The sequence below is a fragment of the Rhea americana genome, unplaced genomic scaffold (assembly GCF_003343005.1).
Source record: "Rhea americana isolate MKP2758 unplaced genomic scaffold, rheAme1 scaffold_136, whole genome shotgun sequence".
NCBI classification, from domain to species: Eukaryota; Metazoa; Chordata; class Aves; order Rheiformes; family Rheidae; genus Rhea; species Rhea americana.
Window position 1 is genome coordinate 578,462 of NW_028185439.1, and position 23,078 is coordinate 601,539.

At 37.5% G+C, this 23,078-nt stretch overlaps 1 protein-coding gene across 2 annotated transcripts; it reads right to left on the reverse strand.

Moving 5' to 3' along the window:
• Window positions 1-720: 720 nt before the first annotated feature.
• PTGFR (prostaglandin F receptor) lies at window positions 721-22,685 on the reverse strand. 2 transcript variants are annotated; one of them, XM_085298147.1, is made up of 2 exons: window positions 22,163-22,685; window positions 721-2,944 (listed from the first exon to the last, which is right to left on the reverse strand). In XM_085298147.1, the coding sequence occupies exons 1-2, from the start codon at window positions 22,628-22,630 to the stop codon at window positions 2,639-2,641; spliced, it is 774 nt and encodes a 257-aa protein (XP_085154273.1). In that variant the 5' UTR covers window positions 22,631-22,685; the 3' UTR covers window positions 721-2,638. The 2 variants fall into 2 exon arrangements, with proteins under 2 accessions (XP_085154273.1, XP_085154272.1); XM_085298146.1 differs by having other exon boundaries at window positions 21,842-22,685.
• Between the last annotated feature and the right edge of the window lie 393 nt (window positions 22,686-23,078).

The following is a 23,078-nucleotide window of genomic DNA, read 5'->3' on the forward strand; positions in this document are numbered from 1 at the left end:
GGCAGCTAATGACTGCAGACATAGCTAAGCTCCAAAGGGATCATTAGCACGTTGCTAGGCATGCTGCCCTCTTCTTGCATGGGTAATACTCAGACCCAAGTGTGAAGCTCTCCTCATGTTTTTGTTTTTGTTTTGTTTTTTAATCTCATATCCCATAAAACACACAATTTGCTATTCATGCAACACAGCACATTGCTGACTCTCCTAAGAGACCAAATGAAATGATAATCAAATCACTTTGATAACAGATCCTTGAGTATCTTGGGTATCCTGCACTGTGTGTAAGTAACCATGCCAATGGGCAAAACAACATAGTAACAAAAAAAACTTAATTTTTCCAGTATTTGTAGTGTATATGAAATTAATCAGAGCCTATGTAATATGTTGAAAGCTATTTGAATAGAAACACCTTAATTCCAAACACCAAACTCTCTCAGCRCTGCTTTCAATTGCATTTCCTAAGCATGGATCATCAGAACTTGGTCTTACCTCCCTTAGTCCCTCAATTTCAGCTGGGATACTCATATAAAAATTAAGTAAGTCTAGATTCAGACCTCCTGTGTAAATTCTAGCTATCCTCCTAGCTACCTTCACAYTATAATCACATGTGTGAATAGCACTGGTTAGCTTGAAGCCAGTGTGAGGTTTCTGTGTAATAAGGGTTATCTTCCATTAACTTCGGCTCCCTTTTGTTGAACAAAAATATCATCAGTCTCAAGATACAGTTTGATAACTTTAATGAGGCTCTGCAATTTACATTCAATATGTATCAGTACACAAAATATAAGAAATCACATATACATATAAACTTCTTTGTTTTACAATTCAATCAGTATGAACTTCACAAGCTACATTTATTCACATAACAAAATGGAACATTGATGAGCTTCATTCACTGATCAAATATCTCTACAATTCGTGGACCAATATTTTTCTGCGGCTGCTAAAACAACAATAATTTATGTTAACAGATACATTGGCATCACACTCTATGAAAAGGCCAGATTGAGCACTGACTTAACACTCTCACCAGTATCAGTAGAGCCAACATGAAGCAACAGTGTGGTTTATACCAGCATCAGCTCTGTGCGTGTTTTATCAACTCTGTAATTGAGGAAATAAATCATATACAGAAATTCTTTAGGGTAAATGAAGCCATTTCATTTCATTATTGGGTTATTTAAGCCATTTATCTTTATCCTTTTTAAAGTAAGAAGGAAGTTTTTAAATCAAAAATTAAAATATTTAAACCTTTTGAGTTTTTTTTTTTTTTTTTTTTTTGACTCAAACTATTCTCACAGACAATGTGAATTTCTATTTTGCGAACAGTTTTGGTCCCTCAGACTGCCTTCTTGAGGGATTAATTTTTAACTGCTTCATCCAGATCTACCAACAATTCACTAATGAAGCTATTTGAAGATAATTAAGTAAAAATAAAATAAAGCATTTCCATCTTAAAACAATCTCTCTGCTACAAAGTCTCTGAGACTCTCATTCTTGCTTTTAAACAAGATATAATCACAGAAATTAAAGTTTCTTCTAGCAGCATTAAAGATAAAGGGTCCCCTGTGTGAAGTGCTRGAAATTTTTCTGGTACCATCAAATATATGAATATACTCAGCACTTAAGACACAGACTCTGCAAAAATTGAATACACAGTTGCTTTTCAGAAACAAACACGCACTCACAGTGCAGTTCCCTGCAATGATGCTCATTCAAAATTTTCATAAGACACAAGTGTGATCTTTTACAAATTAAACAGATGTGCCTATAGGCATTTCAATATAYGCGTTAGGGGAACTCTTCAAGCAACTTGCTTCAGTTTGGGGAAAACAAAACTGTTCTTTATACAGACTAACGATAGATTTATGTCTGTTAGTTATAATAAAACCTACTGAAAGGACTAAAACCTGATCAATAGATCTAAAAATGTAAGAGTAAACAAGCTGAGCTGACCTGCTTCTAATTCCCATGGGGATCACATAGTACCTAATATTTTATCAGGGATTTGAAAGGAACATTTCCACTGATAAAGTTTGCAGCTCTCAAAAATTGGCAGAACAGTAAATACTTAGGAGCTCAAGTCACTGAACCAAACAAACAAGATCATTGAGCAAGCTGGACACAAGCAAAGTGTCTTTTATACACCCAAATGGAAAATTCAATGCCTAGAAGCAATGAGTACCCCTATGGAATGGATGGTGGGCAGAGGTCTAAGAAACAGCAACTCCACCAGTCAGCGGGTATCACTGGTAGACATAATCTACCCCTCTCTAAAAACACCTTGGAGATAATTTCTCACTTGAATATATTCTTAAGAACTTTGGTGGAATTCTTAAGAAGCCTGCCAAAAGTAAAAGATTAGGGAGGAGGAAGGGGGGACTGTGAGGAACCCTGTTTGTTCACTTTAGTACCTGAAATTGAGAAATATAAGATGATTTACCGTTATTTTATTACTGATTTGGGAACATTCAAGTGCATCTTTTKGAGTAGCAATATCAAACAGGTAAGCAACAAGAGCAAACCACTCACAATTTAAAACAAATGTCAAACCACTGAGCCTTACAAGAATTCATTTTAAGGTACTGTCAGTGTATGATYCTTGCCTCCATCATTTCTTCATACACCATGTTTAATTTCATTGCCCTGTAGTGCTGAGCGGCTGTAGATTTATTTGTTTGGAACTTACCGGTGACTCAGATATTGCTGCAACTTTTAAAGAATTCTTGATGGAGCTGAGTTCCCACATGTGTAAGTTTATGATGCGCATGCCACAACACCCCCTAGTAATCTTGTACAGGTTTTTAAGTACAGCTTTCCTAAGAAGAATGTATACCCAGGGATCTAAAATCTGATTCCATGTTGCCATCCGGAGAGCAAAAAGTATTGTTTCGCAGGTCTCCTTTGAACGATTTTCATTTATCCCGATTCTGGCCATAGTGACCTGAAAAATGGAATATTTTTAAAATTATATTTCAAAAAAAGTACATCAAGAGAGCACGTAAATGTGTGAAATCATTTCAGCATTATCTTTTATCTTCCTGCCTTCAGAGCATCTTAATTACAAAGTAAACATTTTCGTGCACATAACATCATTCTAGAAATCCCCTCATGTTTTATAAAGGACCTACATCTGTTTCTACTGATCTACTGCTGCTGAAATCTGAGCAGAGGATAGCAACCAGCCACAGAACATCCTTCAAAAATAGGGATTGATTTGAGCAAAGACTAACAAACTAGCCAGAATTTGAGCTAGCAAAGTGTGCCAAGATTATTCCAGGGTCGGATTTTTCAAGTATATTGGCCACTGTTTTCTCAGACTGGAATATTTTTACAAAGGGTATTAACTTTTTCACATTTTCCAAATAAAAGTCTGCCTAAAGAATATAGCACCTTGCTTTCATCAAAAAGATTCATAAATCTTAAGCTGCAACAGAACACAGTTCATTTACCTCAGAGAAGAGGGGTTCAGAGGATTCTACCACAATTCAAGCCACGGTGACAAAGGCCACCGCTACCTCTCCTCTTGCTAATGGGGACAGAGAGGGCTTCATTCACCTGTGGAGGCAACAGAAATGCTGCACATGGACCGACCTCCACTAGCCCACCGCTGCCTGCGTCAGTGGTTCCACATCAGTGGAGGCATTCATTTTCCAGCACAGCTCAATGAGATTGCTGCTGGTAGAGGATATCCAAAAGCTAACGCTAACTCAGTACAGCTCCCCAAGTAATGCCCCTCTTCGCAGAGTTGCAGCCTAAGCTGTGAAACACCAGGCTTGGTGAAACACCAGCTGACGGTGGCTCATGCCCTGCAGAGACCTCCTTTATGGGCATTCTGCCACTGAGATTTTGTAACCTGAGTTCCTGTGCGAAGAAAGCCTGGCAGTGCAAAGCCAGGAATCTGCCAGCAGATGGTAAATTATCTATCTCTATTATTAATGTTAAAAGCACATGAAGACTTTTTTGGTAGAAAGATGAAACACCATAAGGCTTTTAGTTCCAAAGCCTTTAAAGCGATAGAATAACTAAGAAACAGGATATTTTACAACTAATACTATGAGTTATTGGGTGCTGAAAGGTAGGGTCAGTCTGTCCAGTGCAGAGACTGGTATTTGCACAAAGACACATTACAAGAAAAAGAATATTAAAAAAAAAAAAAAAAAACCTACCTACCACTCAAGAATCCAGCAAACCTCTTATTTCTTTTCAGATGACTCTTTGTATTCCTGGGCCCTGCCTATACCTCACAGGTCACCAAATCTGAGTATAAACTTGAAGACTGGAACAGAATGAACACATAAAAATGAGACTGCATTTGCTTGGTTAATCATTTGGTTTAGTGTTTCTGTATGGACATCTGTGGGAGCAAAGAGTCCACAGAAACATTCTGAGAGAAGCTGGTAAGACTGGCAGCAGCACAGCTGGGAACCGGTATAAGGAGGAGGAATGTCTGAGCATCATGCCAACACAAACAGTTATAACCCAATTCCCTGAATCTGCCTTTCACCCTACAACTGTTGGATGCATTCCTTTCTGACATGAGCAGTCCACCCAAACTTGGACAACTCCTTTGGCTCCTGTATGAGATGTTTTCTCAGGACAGTCCTACATTTTATTCAGTAGAAGTCCAATACTGCAAGCCAGACTTGGGTAGGTTACTCCCTACTCATGCAAGAACAACTGGGCACAGAATGACAGCACCAGAGTTCATATATCAATGGCTTTATCTGATTTATTGTATGCTTAGCTTAATACAGCCATATAGCTTGCTAATCCACTTCTTGAAGCTTGTATGTGTACTTCAAAATTTCATTTTCCTCTTCTTATCTTGCATTCTGCAAAGTCGTTAAATGCCAATCCAATGGAATCCTAYGCCTGGAGGAGGAGGCAGCAAAGGTTGCCATCTAAAAATAGCTCCACCAGGATTTTGTAAAATCATATTGTTTTCTCACATGTTCTCCAGCAAACTTGTGAGATTCTTTTCCACCTATTAATCACCTCTAAATTAATCAATTTTTTTGCTGTTTAAGTTGCTGGCAGAACAAAATGCCTTTGTTTTGATTATAGATTTACTTAAAAGTTTAATTTAATGATCAGGACAAGGAAATTTGTTATATAGCTGTATGGATACCAACACCTGGAGAAGCTTCATTAGCAGGACATTTAACTTAACTCTTTGTGAATACTAGACATGCACAAAATAATGTATTTAAGCTCGTAAGTAGCAAGTATAGCTCATATACATAACTAAATGCTTAAGTAACTCAGCTGTGAATCCCAGCACCTGGAAGTATTGAGATGAAATACATCTACAGGTTTTATTTCATAAAGTCAGACTTTTTTAACCATGTTACTTAAATTATCTGAGAGTATCATTCAGGAAAAACAACCTATTTGCTTACTTGTATCACTGAATACAAAATGGTAGCCTGACTTTTTAAGGCTCTGTGAGACACAGACTCCCCTATACAGGTCTGGCTTAACACAGAAATCTCAGTCCAGTTCCAGGCATGAGAGATTCCTCGATATTTTTAATCTAAAATACTTGTGGCAGAATAGCAGTAGTGACAGACGTTACCATCACATTGTCTCTGAGTGTGAAGTGAAATAGTTTCTCCTTTTCTGTAAAGTGCCTGCATTGTACTGGAAGCTCTTCTRCATCTTCTGAGAAAACATGCAGATGGGAGACTGCAAGCTTATACTAACAAAAAGAGGTCAAAGAGGAAAACACATCCTGGCTACTGCAGCATTTCTACAAAAGCAGACTCATGAGTCATAGACCAAGACCCTGAAATCCARCTAAACAGGGGCACAATGAAGCAGCACAATATCAATTGCTATTTTATCACATTTTTAGTTTCAATGATTATATTTAAAATTAAATTTAAATAACCTATTCTTAAGTCATTCTGAAATAGTAAACAACAAACAGGCCTAATACACTACCATCTATTTAAAGTGTTTCATTGAATTAAAACATTCAAGCAGCCTGTATTTGCTCCATATGGTTAAGAAAGCCGTGTCCTGGCTTTCTGACCTGGCAGAAACTGGACCAAGAGCATGCTGCCACGCTAAGCTAACATCTGAGAGCAGGACACACTTTTTTCTTCTAACTTCACTAATTCTGTGAATTCTGAAATAATTTGTTGAAAGGCATGAAATCAATTCAAAAACAAAGTTTTTTCCTATCCTGTAGGCCCATCAGGTTAGTGTGATTAAGGAATTCTGCTCCGTATAGCCACCAGTACATAAGCAGGGAAGTGTGAAGAAGCAATGTGATTAGGTTCATATCTGGTTGCCTTTGATATCTTTAACTGAATTTAATATCCACACACATTTAGCAGTATGAATCAAAAAAATGAATCCTTATCTGGTAAATAAATAAATAATAATTCATGACATTTTTAACATATTTAGAAATGTAAAAATTGAATCAGAGTAGTGTTTTGCTGAGCTACATGATGTTTACATGCATACAGCTGCAGTATGTCTCCCTGTTTTGCAAAAAAATAAAAGTACCACACAATACAACAAATACAATTCAACCTTTCTTTAGGAAAGTAACTATAAAAGCATCAGTGTAAAACATTGACTTTTTAAATCAAAGCTGCCTGCTTGTTGGATATAAAGTTACTCTGACCCATGTTACTCCTTGCTGACTTAAGGAAAAACCTGAAAATTCCCTGTCCCTAAAAATAAACACAGAGAAGTCCAAACATGTGCCAGGCAAGAACTTGATACAATACATTAAACATCACCATCCGCTTTTTTTCCAAAGTCAGGTTTCACAAAACACCAGCTTACTTTGCAACATCCAGAAAGTCTGATGGAAAAGTTTTAAAACATTCTGAAATTGCTGACTTTACGATTTTGCATCTGGAAGATAGTATCAGAGAACTGTCACTTCCCTGAGGGACAAAACTCAGTGCAACAAACTGAAAAAAATAACTCCAAAGCTTCACACCACTCTTCAAAATATAAACATCATGTCTTTAATTTCCCTTCCAAGTGGATCTCRATTATAGAAGAACAACTAATAATGGCAGTGCTGCTTAGTCACATTCCTCTTAATACTCAACAACAGCCAGTCAAAACAAGAAGCAGACTTCATAGCAAGTTAGGAAAGAAGACAAACTGTATTACTACTTTGATGCATTTCAACTTAGAGGCTCTAAATCCAGGTCCTACCCCTGGCTTTAGGAAACTGGTTAAAAACAGGTCACTAACAGATTGCCTTGGAAAGCAGAGTTGACGGGCCAATTTTGTTATGTGCAAACATAAATATCAGAGATTCCCTTCTCTGTAGATCAGCCTTCAGATGCTCCACCTATTCCTCCTCTGTACCTCTGCGGGAACCTGGCAGACCGTCCCAAACCTCTTCTTCTTCCTTTGGGTTTTATTACAAGCATAATAAAATAATCCACAAGATAAGCCACATCAGACCATGGTTTGACAAAGCTGTTTTTTCAATACTTAGAGTACTTTTGTTTAGTCTCTGATGTTTGTTTTGAATCCAGAGGTGTGAACACCTTCTCCTGAACCACATGGGAAACAAGGTGGTATTCTAGTGACTTTGGCTCATTCCATGGAAACAAGAATTATTTAATTATTTTGAACTTTCAGAAATTTTYAGAACTTCCATTATTCATATGTGCTGCAAACAAGTTGCAGCCTGCTATAGGCAAGAGCTGACTAGAAGATGATATTTTTAAATACTTTATAAATACAGAATGTAAGAAGAAAAAATACGCTAAAGAKGGAGGGAGGGAGAAAGAGCAAGACAGAGAGAAGCAAAGTGAGGGAACTATCTTCACTTTTTTATRTACAATTTTATATGCCTTAAGAACTAGAGTTAGAAAATAAATACTTGCATCAAATTACCCATACCAYTGCTATATAGATATTACAGTACGCAAACAAAGTATTTGTTGCAACASAGCAGAATATACTTCATTTTAATTTAGTCTCCATATATCAGTTCAAAAGCAAAGGCTTCCAAGGAAAATGTTATGTAAAGCACCACTTCTGCCACCACAATGTAAACAAATACACTATACCACTTTTGCCACATACCACTTTATGTTACAGATATGCAAGTTATGTTTTTGCCCTAATGATTTCCTTTCCTTTTAAAAAAATACATGGAGTGTTCCTTCAGCTACAACCATCATTTGGCCTAGCAAGTAAATTTTAACCAAGCATACTAATTTTCTTTTAAARTTTGTGTATATAAAATGGAATTGGAGAAGACAAAATGAAGACTAGCATGTTTTCCTCCGCACGGAAGGCCAGACAATACTTTTATGGGGATATGTGGTATTTCCATGTTTAGAGTTTTGCAGGATCAGGTCTTAACAAGCTACTATAAAATAATGGATTCCTTTTTTCTCTCAAGTATACTTCTGCAGAAAAAAATAATGATGCTATTAAAAATTAAAAATGGATCCACTGACTCATTATTCAATTGGAGAAAAATCTGTGCCTACCTACTGAAGTCAAGTTTTGGTCCAATACATGTAAATCAGAGATGGTAACAACTACCCGACATTATATACATTTTTTAAACATGCAAGTTTATTTGCTATCCTGTTAAACACAACTAGTCTGAGAAAGATCTTTGCCACATCAGAGTTACACTCCTCTATGGGAAACAAAGAACCCTAATAAGAAATAGGCAGAGGATCACAAAAGATTCAGATGGATCTTCAGGTAGCTGACATATGCCAAAAAGCCTTTTGTACAAGTTCATTTTGCCTCCATGTGCCCCATATTTACAACCTAAATAGAGCTGAGTAAATTTTTTAGAGGTACTGTAAAGCTAAACACACTCATAGCTGTGAGCTGTTCCCAAAGCACTACTGCTGTGATAAAAGTGAAAAAAAAAACAGGGAACTCAGGAACTTTAAAAAATTTACATGAAGAAAATAGTTTCTACTATTCTTTCCTCAGACTCAGCTGATTCTGAGTTCAGGTGATTTCTTACAGGCACATGACATTGCTTCACGAACACAGTATCACTGTTTAGGGTTTGCGTGCCTTTCCTCATTTTGGCAAGATCAAAGGTTTGAAGGTATCTGATCACCCTTCAAAATTTGTAGGACAGATCTGGCAGGACATCAACCTGAACAGCAGAAAAGAGACTGCAGTAGAGGAGTATATAAAGTATACAAAGTAGCTTTATAGCTATTTTATTAAATTAAGGCTCGGTGGGTATTTGCTATACAGCAGTTCAGCTACAGCTGAATTAGCAGTATAATCACTTCTGACYGACACCACTCCACTGCTCTGAGCTTTCTGCTCTTCTCAGGCAGGCCCAGGTCTGCAGAGGACCTAACCTACACTGCTGCATTCTATTACCGTGCTRTTAGAGGCAGCATGACATGTTCACCATCTGTGATTTTACAGCTTTATGCAAAATACTAATATATGGCAACATACTTTCTGAACAAACATTCAGAAATATGTCATTTGAAATGAGATTTTTATGTATATAAGAATTTATCAAAATTCCTCAGGAAAAAAAATGTAATGTGTCAAGACATTACAATCCCTATYTATATTTTACTAACTGCCTTTGGCATTATCATATGAGGCAGGAACGCAACTATGAAATCACAAAAAAAAATATTTTTGTGTGTGCACAAGACTGCAAAYTTTAACTGAAAGTGTGGCTTTTACCTCCTATCCTTTCTCCCTTGGAGTATACCTATCTGTATGTGTTTTGCAGTAAAATAAATTCTGTTTGATCTTGAACAAAATATTCCTGGTGACCTCTCTTTGTTCCTCCAACAGAATCCAAGTATTTTCATCTTGGATTGACAGTCCTTTTTCCTTCCTTGAAGCCCTCCCCTGAAAATTAGGAATACTTTGGTTAAACTAGCTGACAACRTAATTACTCTTACAGTCTAACTGATTAGGTTATTTGAAGTAAAAGTAGAATGGATATATGGATATAGAAGACTTTTAGACCTGAAAACAGAAGATGACTTGCTTCATAATGAAAAGATAGTGCCCATATCGAAGTCAAATAAACTAGCTGCATCTTGAGCTACATGTTTTAAAGTTCAGAAAAAGTCTGCTTCCACAATGCAGAAAACATGATGCTGCATAAYGATAAGACATATAGCAAAAATCTCTTGTACAAAAAATACATTTTATAGATGAAATGAAAATATTCATTATCCAGAAATGCTGAGAGAAACTTTATAGTATAGCTGCTAAATCTCTTTGGCCTAGAAAATAATAGATCATTTCTAATACTACATAATAAGGACTGTTGTGAGAAATACAATCCAACAAAGTAATCATTTAGGGATATAAGAACTATATGTGTTTAGGGCCCATTCATTCTTCCATTAGAGTCAGCTGGGAAAAGCTTCAGACCCTGAAAATGGGCTATCATTTCCTCTTTTATTCCTTTGYTTTTTTTCAGTTTTTTATACTCAATTAGAAAACAATTATATTTTTAATGGTTAAACAAAGATTCTCATTGATTTAGAAGCTATAAAACTTCTTTCACTAGGAATGCAGTTAATCTATAAATACCTAGAAAAAGAACACAAACCACATAAAACTGGGGCAGGGAGGAGAAAAGAAGTGAGAGAATACAGAAAAGAGACAACACAGAGACAACCTGGAGGAAAATAGTGGCTGCAAAGGTCAAAAATTATAGAATGAATTCAGCATTTAATTACTATTATGCAGAGGATCCAAACAGAGCTTAGAAGTGGACTGTCATTTCAAACGTCACCATGTTCATGCTGCTTTATTTCTAAAGGCATAAATACTCTGCAAGACTTGAAAGTCTGAGGAAAGACACACCAACCCAATTCAACACCCCCCAACCAGAGGCAAACCTGCTACCTACTTCGAGAGCAAGGAAGTGCAATTCAATAAGGAACACCATTCTTGTTTGGCCGTTCTCGCTATTCTCCCAGATCTGTTAGATTAGGCAGAATTCTGCAAGGACTCCTTGCACAGATTGCTCCTCAATTTCGCAGGAATGCTACATACACACAGGCTTTCAGGCAAGAACCACCGAAACCACAGATATGCATACGTATTAGGAGTGCACAAGGAAGGGGAAAGAATTCCATAATGAGTCAGTCATGATATATATTGGTGTTTTTCAAGGCTCTTCTAGAATTCAGAAATGCAGACAGCATTGATGTGTAGCCATGCCTGCAAGACATCAAGTAATGCCTGGTCCAAAACAGTGAAGAACGTATTTTCTACTAAAGGAGCCAGTCTTCAGTTTAATAGTCTGAGAAATTATGGGGAAAAAATGTTTATTTGTAATTATGTTTTACACCTATTTATGTTTAGCAAGTGGAGGGAAAAGATCATTTTAAATGTTGAGTGCAATCACTGGTGACTTGGAAGCAACAGAGATTTGCGATATCTGCTGATCTGGCCTGAGGGAAAGCAAAATGTGCTTTGTTCCTTTTAATGTTGTAAAATATTTACCTTTATAAAAAAGGCTTACTTTATAAATCATTCTGAAGCGCACTGAAAAACTATAAACTGAAAAAATAGRGTTAACAAATTAGTATTTGCCAAGTTGGAATATATCATTTGCAACTTTTTTTAAAAAAAATGTTGGCAAACAAATTAATCACTGTAAACTCTAAAAGGGATTGCTTGCTGTGCAGCTGGACAACCTTTTAGGCGCAAGAGAGAAAGGAAAAGGCAAATCACYGTTTAAGAGTGATTTATTTCTCATTACTTCTGCAAACTCATGTTCCTGGTAAACCTAAATGACTATTAAGTGTATTCGTATTTATTTCTAAATCACTAATGAAACTGTAAATCCTAAAACAAATTGCTATCACCTACATGGTCCTTGCTGCCTTATCTCCTTCTTGCTTCTTCCTGTGTTTTAATGCCTCTCCATGCCATAACGTAGCAGGGTTCGCAGCTCCCCATAGAGACAAAGGGATTCACTAAGTCCAGTATATACCCACATTTGTTTCTGCAGCTATGGGGTGGCCGTGGAGCAAATGTGTCATGAGTTCGGTTACTTGTGGCCGCTGCCAGCACAGAGGTCTAGGGCAGCAGGCTGGGGACTYGAGATAAATCATTGACTTCTGTTTCTCCAGTGACAAAGTAATCCTCAGCTTCCATGAGTTTAGTACTGAAGCTTAATTTTCTTGAAAACTCAGTCCAGGACACCACTCACGCAAAGGCTTATCTTCAGCCTTCTTCAAGCAGAAACTCAACTCCAACACCATTCAACCTGTGCTTTGCTGAACAAGGTTTTTCTGCTGCTCACTAAAAAGAGGACCTGAGAAAGAGCTTATAAACTGCTCTGCCATTCCCTAACCTGCCTGCAGTAGACAGGAGGAATCCTTTAGCAGGAGAAAGCATATTACTCACAGCACCACTCAGGGTCATTATACACCCATCCAGCTATTCTGCTTTATCCAATATGAAAAGAATGAATTGCAATTACTAAAACCTCACTATAACTCCTGCTCTAGACAATTTCTGCAATGCTCTGCTAGCTGATCATTAGTATTTATAAGAGTGGCATTTAYAGAACCCAACATGGGACTATGCTCCTGTTTTGCTGGGCACTATACACACAAACACTAAACAGAYACCTCTCCTCAGGGAATTTATAATACAAATAACCAGATACAATTCAACAATTTATGAATATTTTAACGTAAAATTTAGGTCTTAAAAGATTAAATAAGAATGAAAATMAGAATTAGAATCAGTGAAAAATTGCTCTATTTTAAAATTATCACTGCCTTTCTAGTTTTACATAGCAAGTGGTGCCTTAAAGGCTAAACAACGTATTTTACCCAAAGYGGATTTAAATAATGCTCTCAAATATGAGCCGATTACACACTACCATTGAGAAAAAGAACTTCTGCTAAAAAACATCTGTCATCACCACAAAAAAAAAATCTAAGATTGTGAATTAACACCATAATAGCATAATAAGTATATCACAGAATATATGAAGGTATACGGCACACTGAAGTCTGTCAGGTTGCAGCTCGTCAATACAGAGGAGTTTCTGGAATTGTTTCATGAGAATGCATCTGTCCAGGAGACTTTTCAGCAACAAATTTACCATTTAAAGGCTTTTGATACTCAGGAAAAAAATCTTTCTTAAAATAACAACCTAAAAATGATTATGTACTGTGTGACATTTTCCAAAAATGGTTATGAAGTACATGATATTTTCAAGCAAGAAAGGCCTGAACAAGTGTCATACCTAGGAAACAGGAACAAGCCAATAGAATATTAAACAAAATCAGAATTTATCTTATCATATAGACTTATTTTTCAATATCAAACACAGAATTTAAGAAATGTATCAGTTGAATAAGTAAGGATAGGTACTGATGGCAAATTTAGCTRAAGATTTCAAAATTTGATCTTTTGGAGTGCCAACGTTGAAACTAAAAAACATAAAAAATTTTCTGTGAAAGTCATMACTATATGAAATTAAATATTCTCTTTCAATCTTAGACCCTTCTGTTTTAATCGTCTATATATATAATATACATTTAAAAATCAAGTGACAAGCAATTTTGAAAGAAAAACAGGACCACGTTGTTTTGAAAGTGCAATGTTTTCACATTGCAGGAATTCTACCTTCTCTATATTTTCTCTTTTTTGRTTCCTGTTTTGGAAACAGGCCAACTTCCTTAAATTCTGGTAGCACACTCTGGTTTCAGAAAAGCTCTATACCTATAGTTTTTCCAAACAGCACAAGCAAACATAACTAACAAACTATAATTATGCTTTATCAAAAGCCTCTGGTAGASAGCAGTTGTCAGTCCCAGCTCTTCTTCCTTCCCTGGCTCACATCAGTCCTGCAGGAYGATATGCAGCCCACTATTCGTTTCTTCTCCAGAACCTCTCTACTGGTGAGAAAATATCTCAACTACTCAACTCCCTGACTTCTGTGAGAAGGAGGTACRCACTTGATTTACAAGCATAACCACATTTAATACCTAGTTTATAAGCAGTCTATGATAAACTATGCCCTGGCCACATTTAAAAACATTTTTAAACAATGATTCATGCTTCTCAGAAAGGCTTGAGACCGGTCAGAGCTTTACAAACTTTAAAAGATGAAAATAGGAGCAGACTACTTCTGAACACTAAAACAGAATCTGTGAAATTCAGCATCATTTTAGGTGGGCATCCTCTTTCGAGGATACCTAAAAAGACAGTCTCTGCATTTCTCATCTAAGCTAGTGGAAATTTTCCCCCTGTTCCTCTTAAGATACAAAGTAAAAGAAAGATAAACAATATTTTAAAAGGCATGAAAATCCAAGGATGTCCAGTACAACATAKATGCATTTGAATAGGTTAACTGAATTTTTAAACACATCAAATTAAGATTTTTTTGTTCTCTCYGTAAAAGCCTATTCTTTCCCTGGAGTGGGAAATTTTGTGGTGACACACATTTTTTTTTTTATTCAGTTAAAAATTACCCAACAGAATGAAAAATCATTAAAAATAGATTCATAAATGGTMAATTCTCAATCTCTACTCACCCCATCTCCCTACATTTTACAAAAATTACACAGAAATTAATTAATTACTGCTCCGAAACTGTTTGAAATCAATTAATAGATCCAAAAATCTGTTGAGAGGGAAAACATACTCACGTTGTCTAAGTCACTGCTTAAACCTTATTTCACAGAAAACTAAGCTAAAAAGACATTTCAGTCTTGTGGCTAACAAAAATTCCAATGAAAACKAGTGTTTTCTCTCACAGAATCTTATTAACATCTAAAATCAGAGATTTATTTTTAAATATCTTTTTGCCCGTTATAATAGGCACAGTAACATTTCAGCAACATAACCTTGAGTACATCACAAGTTCATTCAGAGGAACTCCAGCAAGAATTGAATTTTCACAGTGTGAAAGGATGTACTGAGAAACTTGGCTGGCAATTAGAAGACGATCGTATACGGAAGAACGAGTGCCCTTCTTCCAGCGTTGCTTGAAAGATCAGCAAACCCGTACGAGAAATCCTTTTTTTTCCAGAGGAGCTCAGGGAGCGTTTTATTCGGTCAAATATCTGCTCCTGCTCTGAGGAGCAAGGCCTGAAGAAGCAACAACAACCTACAGCAGACAACGATTGTTACTGCAGCGGCGTTTTGACTAAAGAGCCGAACCTAGCAGACCTCTGGCTAGCAGAAAGCCTTCTCCTTTCCCTACAGGACTGGTTCGTTTATCAAAGCCACCGTGGCAGAAGTGGGCTCCCGACTCCGCGCTGACCCAAGAGACACAACGTGACRTCTGTCCCCCGCGGCGGGGGCTCCTGCCGCAGGTCACCGCTCCTGCAGCAGGTCACCGCTCCTGCCGCCCACGGGTCGCGGCCAGCAATTAATGGCGYTTTCTTTATTCAGACAGCACGCTCCATCTTCACGTGGTGTCAACAGGCAACAGGTTTCAGATACTTCAGAGACTAGCAAAACGTTGCATGGATTCAATGACAAAAGCCAGGAAATCCACAGTAATTATCACTTGTTATCTTTTTGAAAATCTGAATCATGAAGAAGAAACACACAAAGTACATTTTTTTCCCTGTACTAGTAACTTTTAAAATGGGATTCAAAGCTGTGGYGTTAGCTAGATAAATGTATTTAATAGCAACTCTCTCTCACTCTTCAGAAACAGATGACTGGAAATGAAAACCTAACTCATTCCTGCTCAAAAGAAACCCCCAGTTCCMAGAGCCTGCGCAGACACCAGCGGCCCAAGTGGCCACAGATTCGCCTGACGCCACGTTTTGCCGGCGGCTCCGCGATCGAGCGCGGGTCCCCACGGCGGCCCCGGGAAACGCCGGGTACCTGCACGCGGCCGCAGGGCTGCGCCGGCAAAGCGCCCGCCAGCACCYGGGGACGCGGCCTCTTCCTTCCCGGTTGCAGCACTCCGGTTATGAAAATCACCGGGCAGGGAGCACGAGGCAAGCGATAGATTTTTTTTTTTTTTTTTAGTAACTATTTTGTTGTAGGAACAATAAAACCATGAGCTATACAAACGATCCTCGCTGCACACACAGACGTAAGGAAACCCAAGCAGACAGCTAATAAAAGAATACAGAAAACAGGAGCGGAGGGACAGAGCCCACGGGTAGCACGGGTACAAATTCAGGGCACGCTGTCCCTGTGCGCATACAGGGCTACGCACGCAAAGACGCCCAGGGGATGGCCCTGGACAGCAACGCGGGTGAAACGCCTCACGCTATCTGCTGCTACGTGGCCCAAGACGTCGCCATGTAGCGCACGCAACCCGCCGACCTCTGCCATCGTGTAAAACCCCCTGCTCGTCTCCCCGGTCGGTGCACACGCTCGGCCGGGGGCACAAGTTTGGCAAACTAGAAACTAAAATCAGACCAAGGTGCACCCAAACCCCCCACTGAGCCTCACTCCGCAAGACAATCCGAGGACAAGACAAAGTCGGGATGAATTCAGAGAGAGACGGTTAAAATAACTAATTAGAAAGGGAAGCGATGGCATGAGAAAAAGGCTGCTAGAAATTTATCTAGATAGTGAAAAAAGCATATGAGTTAAAGGGCCAATTTAACTGCATGAAATAGATAGCTGATGTTTTTCAAACCAAACACAAGGGATGGCTATCTTCTGTATTAGAGGGAAGGTAAAACTAGAATGAAAKTAGTAAGACAAATGTATGGAGAAAGATAGTAACAAGAATAATTGTAATCCAAATTTAAACATGGAAGTATTTTTCTCAGGCTAAAAGTTTGAAAACACGAATGAAAAAGATTAGACATTTCTCCATATCATAATTTATTCCTATATAAAAACACACTCTGAAATAATTCCCTCCTGTCCGTGATTTCAGAAAGTTCATTTCACTACTTCAGAAACAAAACTTAACATGTTTATGCTCTGAATCCCACAGAATTTGTCATACTAAAGTCAGAATCTGCTCATATGAACATAGCTTCCAAAACAAGCTGTTTCATGACAAGACAGACTTAAAGTCACAGCCAAAAGAGCAGCTTTATGTAACAATCTATTTCATCACTTCTGCTTGTCACAAGATGCTCCAAATCAACAATTTGTGTTGGGAATTCAGCCCTAGGGGCCAAATTTATCCAAAAAAATTCAYGTCCTTAGCCAAGGACTAAGACTTCAGAAAGGATCAAAAAAAAAAAAAAAAAAAAAGAAAAAAGTGACTTTCTGTCCTTCTGTATAGGAAAGTTGATGTTGATATTTTCAGAACATATTTTCTGGAATGACCTATCACAATGCAGAGTTACTTGAATTGTCAGTTTAGGCTCTGGTAATCTACCACAGGCACAGGACAAACGTGCCTCTGTGAATCACTGATCATACAAATCATTTAAAAATTCATTAATTTCATATGAATTCCTCTCCCCCTCTCAACTCCTCAGAGAGAAATGTTTCCCCATAAAGAAAGAAGTAGCTTGATTATCATCCCACTACCAGATCCCTCACTATCTGTACTTATTTACAGAAAATGATGATCATGATCTGCATGCACCTAGACCAGTTTTATGGTCCTTCCTCCCCTCATGACAGTACTCTGTTACAGGAGTAGCAAAAACCTGAGAGCACTGCACATTTTTGAAGAGAAGTAAGAAGGAGCTTCAAGAGGGGATCAGAAGGAAGTCCCAGGCAGAAACCCACATGAGCCAGGCCATGGGCTCTCTGTTTGAAAGATGCTCCAGATCTTCAAGAATCTTAAAAGGGAGGTCGTAAYAGATTACAGCATGTTTTTTGTATTATATAAGCAGGCAGAAGAGAGGTGGTGAGTGGCACTGGTGCCAGGATGTCATAGCAGAGATGGCAGCGGGTTACTGTGCCTTAGAAGAAACAGGGCAAAAAAGCGCCAAAAAAGGTTCACCATCACTGTGCAGGTGCAGAAGCCAAGATCAGTTCCATGCTGGACACCATAAAGGAAGAGTCAGGGTCGCACGCCTCTAAAATCATCTGAGGATGATTTTAGCACAGAAGAATGATTGGATATGTAATTCTACTTCAAAAATATGAATTAAAATATAACAGTGAAGTAAATTTGCAGGCAGATTACAGTTTTGGATAGACTCGATTTTCGAAGCCATGCCCAATGATAGTTAGTGTAACAACAGACTAGATTAAAAACAGAAGAAAAATAAACMAACCAACTCCCCTGTCAGATAGATAATCACACCAAATAAATCCACGCTCTTGTATCYGTAARCCACATGTGGCACAAATTKTATCACCTTCCTGTGCTTTCTCTTYCTAGGGCTTGTTCGGCTTCACTTCAGTTTAGCTAGAGGCAGTTCACTCTCACACCAAGTTTTGGTGCGTAAATGCATATGTTCCCTGGGACAGACAGAATGGGTAAAATTCTCAATTCAGAGATTAATACTGACTTCAAAAGGTCAAGATTGCACTGTGAGTATATTTTATCTGRCATCTAGCAAATGTGGGGGCACTTGAAAACAAGCAGTCTTTAATAAGGTACTCTAGAATTTAAATGCTCAATATTTAAAATCAGGAGCTATCTAAAGTATTGTGTTAGCTTTACAGGGGGATTTTTCCATCCATTTGTCATATTAATCACTATTTGCTGTCCACTCACTAAGTGCACAAGTTTGCAAGATGTCTATATAGAGGTGTGCGTGTGTGTGTATATATTTACACATATATTCAGTGAAGTTCTGATCTTTTAAAGTAAATAGAATGCTTTCTAATGATTTCTCTGTGGCCAGCATTTTACCTATGTGATTTACGTATAGCATTGGGTAAGAACTGTTTAAACAAATAAATGAATGCAATACAGGTATGCACTTAGCTATTATGACTTCATCAATAGACAGCTGCTCATATTTTTCAAGAAGCATTTATTTAGGCATATGCAGATTAAATTACAAACTCTAAATCACTCATTTCAGAAATGAAAAGTCCTGAGAGGCTTYGGGTTAACAGGATGAGTATATTTGTATTAGCAATTCATCATAAATCATATGCCTTGATAAATTTTGGATCTCTTTAGGAGTACGTTATAGCACTGTAGCAGCATGCTCTTGGCAAAACTTTATTCCACTGAATCTGTATGCTCCACTACACCCCAATAAAGCTTGCTAAATTAATGTGGTGCTTATAATTCTGTTTGTATTCAGTAAACAGAACACTATCAAAGTAAAGATGTGGTAATTCACAGAATTAACTTTGATGTACACACTATGATCCTAACAGCTAAGGAGAGTATCTATCAAGGACTCTGGCCCTGGAAAAGAAAATCACATATTTAACTTTATACATGATTAGCGCCATTCATCCATACTGGGACTAGTCAGGTATGTAGAATTAAACAAATGCAAACACCTTAGAAGCAGCAGGACTGTGACCATAAATCCATTTCACTGTGTAGACTGGGCACAATCTACACATACATCATCCTCCTAAACAAATATGCTTATTCTCATATTGTTTTGGATTCTAGCCACACATGACAATTCTTAAGTAGTCATCTCATTGCACTTCTCTGACTATAGTATCTATGGCTAAAACACTAATCATTCACTTCCTTGAAACTTTGTTTCAAGAACTAAGTTCTATGTTACACCGTTTTTTTTTTCTAATCATTCACTTCCTTGAAACTTTGTTTCAAGAACTAAGTTCTATGTTACACCGTTTTTTTTTTTTGGGGGGGGGGGGATTGTTCTTTTGTTATTTTTTTTTTGATTTGTTTTTGTTTTTGTTTTTTGCAAGGCTAATTTTGGTGACAGTTTGACTCATCTCATTTCAAAAGAGATCCAGAAGCAAAGTACCATGAGCTCTGACAGGTCAGGGAGCACTACCAGCTTTGTGCTCAGGATTTATACAGCACCTGCCAAGCAAATCAGCATTGCTTGTCCATCACCTCCCTCTGCAACACAGTCTCAAAAGTTCTGAAGTACAAAATTAAGCAAGAAGTCATTCACTGGTTTACATTACCTGCTGATCAGAACAAATTCAAGACTCAGAAAAAAATAAAGATTCTGCTGGAAAAATAATTCATTTTCAACTACAACCTTGACAGTGTTGAACACTTCAATGAAAGTAGCACTATGATTTCATTAAACATTGTGAAGATTAGAAAAAATATATTTGTATAATTAATAAAAGAGAGAGGAAAGGCATAACAAAATTACCAACGCTGAAAAAACAATCAAAGCAATTGCAACTCAGTGTTTCCTCATATACTGCATGAAAGAAACTTCTTTTGACTGAAAAAAAAGTCTACGGTTCTTCTGACACCCGAAGGCTTTTGAAATTAAATTAATTACAACTTTTAAGGATAGTTATTTTGACTGAAAATAAATAGTGGATAATATACTGTTTTTTCTATGAGAAGTAAAGCAATTGTTTCAGTTGCTTTTCTTGATAATTATTTTGTGTTTGTCCCAGATTAAATTAATGAGGTGAGCTGGTGTCTGGAAGTAATTATGCRTTACAAAACTTACTGTCATGTTCTGATTACTATGTTTATGTGCTATATACAGTAGTCAAGACAAAAGCTAACATGAATTTAAACTATTTTGTAGACTAAGTCTAGAAAAATCAAAAGAGAAGCAGAAAAGAAATTTTGTCTCTACTGACAAAAGTGACAGTTCTTGTGCATTTCAGTGAGGCACAGATTTAGATCCAGACACCTTCAGTTTCTGCAATAATGGATAAACTTAGGTGCTACCTGGCCAGATAYAATCATCCGCTGCAATTAGGCTCCTGTGAGTATCTAAACTAACTCAGAACTGGTTCAGGTACCTCCACACTATACCATAATCAGYGAGATGAGATGTAACTGGATCTGATTCAGATCTCAGACTTAATTTTCTATTTTTGTGAACTCGATGGCTAAAACRAAAATTGCTCTTCATTCACTTTAGTGGAAAACTATGGGACTTGCTTGTAGGAAACAAATTAAGATTTAGTATTATTTGTGACTTAACTTCTCTCACCCTAGACAAAATTAAAAGTGCTTCAGTCAGCTTTACTACACTAGACAATATTAGCTTTCTAATGAATGTCATCAGACAACAAAAGCCCTCAAGTTCTTTTCCATGCCATAATCCTGTTTCTTTTAACACAGTTTACTGAGTGTACACACTAATCTGACCAACACTTACAGCTTTGGAAGAACCACAGAAGTTATTGCTAGCAAGCAGCCTTAAGTTATATCTGGGACAGCTGAGAGAGAGCATGAAGTGTACAGAGAATATTTGCTAGGGATCTGTCCAGATTACAAACCCAGCTTGTTCAGATCTAAATCAAGTTTTTAGATTAACCTTCTACCAGCCACCTTTTTTTTAACATAACTCTAAAGCAAAGCCCTTAATATCCTGTTAATGGAAAGGAAGACTTATAACTTCTTAATTGTTATTGTTATCTTCTATAACATAATTTGCAAGTTGCAGTAAATAACAACAAACAGACTACCATCAGTAAAGAACATTATAAACCACRGTAAAGACTGAATGAATAGACATGCCACCCCAAGTTTCCATTGAATTTCTTGGGCAAGCAAGCTCAGTAATTGCTGTAATTTATTCTAGCCACCAATCTGCCCCCCACTGCCTGCTTCACTGRAAGTAAAGCGTTCACAGTCCCTACACATTTTGCTTACTCAATCTATTTTGCTTATGATCAGAAGTGGAGAATAATTACTRTTTTTGTTATAGATTTATAGGTACATATATCATGGGCAAGGTGCTGTAGAACTAATGCATTAAAATGYGAATGGAGCTGTTACTGTAACTAGAGCACCTTAAAACCTGGAGACAAAAAAGAGTAAGTTTTAGACATTGATGTGCATTAAAAATTGGCAAACACGTTAGGCTCTTACCAGGAATGGACTCCAGCAAATGCAAGAAACACACATTATAGCCAAGAGCTGAATGATCATTTCAAAATGATGAGATCTGCCTTGTCTTTGTTGACTTTTAAATTTGACTCTTAAGAGGGTAATTCCTGTGACAGCATTGCACAAGAATGAAATAGCAAGGGCCAGTAACCCAAGGCAAGAAAAAAGTAAGAGATAAAATCTGTCTTCCCAGTCCTCAACATGTTCTGTTTTATAGAAGCACCAGGTCCTCGATGCTTGAATTTGATAGGCTCTAAACCTAAGAATAGGCAGCAAAGCTATAAGAACAGCAAATAGACATACCATAGTCAACATCATTTTCACATGTTTAGAAGTCATTTTTGTAGAGTGAAATATTGGCTTAGTGACTCCAATGCAACGTTCAACAGCCATCACACTGCCCAGGAAGAGTGGGCACAAACCAAAGAATACCATGCAGATGCCAAAAACACTGCAAAGAATGTTGGACTGGTTAAATCGTATCCAGTCTTTATCAGATGCATACACAAACACTGCAATGGCTCCGTTGATGAGGTGGCCAAAGAGATCTGTGATAACCAAACCGCTAGCAAGAAGCAAAAAGGAGGCTTTTGATTTCTGTCTAAATCTCTGATATGCCTTCATAAGAATTGCTATTGCAAGACTGTTAGACAATATTCCCACTGTCATGAAGATTATTGAAAAGAAAACTGAAATCTTCTTCTCTGTGTGGCAGGTTGTGTTTTTTAAGATTCCAAATCCAGCCAGCCCTGGCGATTTTGAACTGTTCATGGTTAGGAAAGCAGAGGCAGTGCTCAAAACATTTCAGCAGTCTTGCAATCAAAAGGCATCTGTAATATTAAAAACAAATAAACACATTGTAAAAGGCATACCATTGTTCAAACGGCATTTGAAGTAGAAATTCCACAATCCTAGTCTGTGGTACGAATCTAACTTTCCTGTTTTCTCAGCGATACAACACRGTATCACATTTTAGCGCATGAGACACACCGGGTAAAACAAATATCTGCATGCATTATACAATGAACATATAATGCACAGTATGTTTATATGCTCAATATGTATAAGGTATACAAATAATGTATAAAATACATGTAATGCACATATAATGCACATAAAATGTACATGAATCAGAGGAGGAAGAAGGACGTAAGGACATTCTGGTGGTTAAAGGAAGGTTAACACATAAACGAAGGTTTTTGCAACATACTCCTACTAT

Excerpts from the sequence above, each read along its gene's own strand:
- PTGFR (XM_085298146.1), bottom strand. The coding sequence starts at position 22,630 with ATGAACAGTTCAAAATCGCCAGGGCTGGCTGGATTTGGAATCTTAAAA. Across the intron at positions 2,945-21,841 it reads TTTGCTGGAGTCCATTCCTG|GTCACTATGGCCAGAATCGG; the intron begins GTAAGAGCCTAA and ends TCCATTTTTCAG.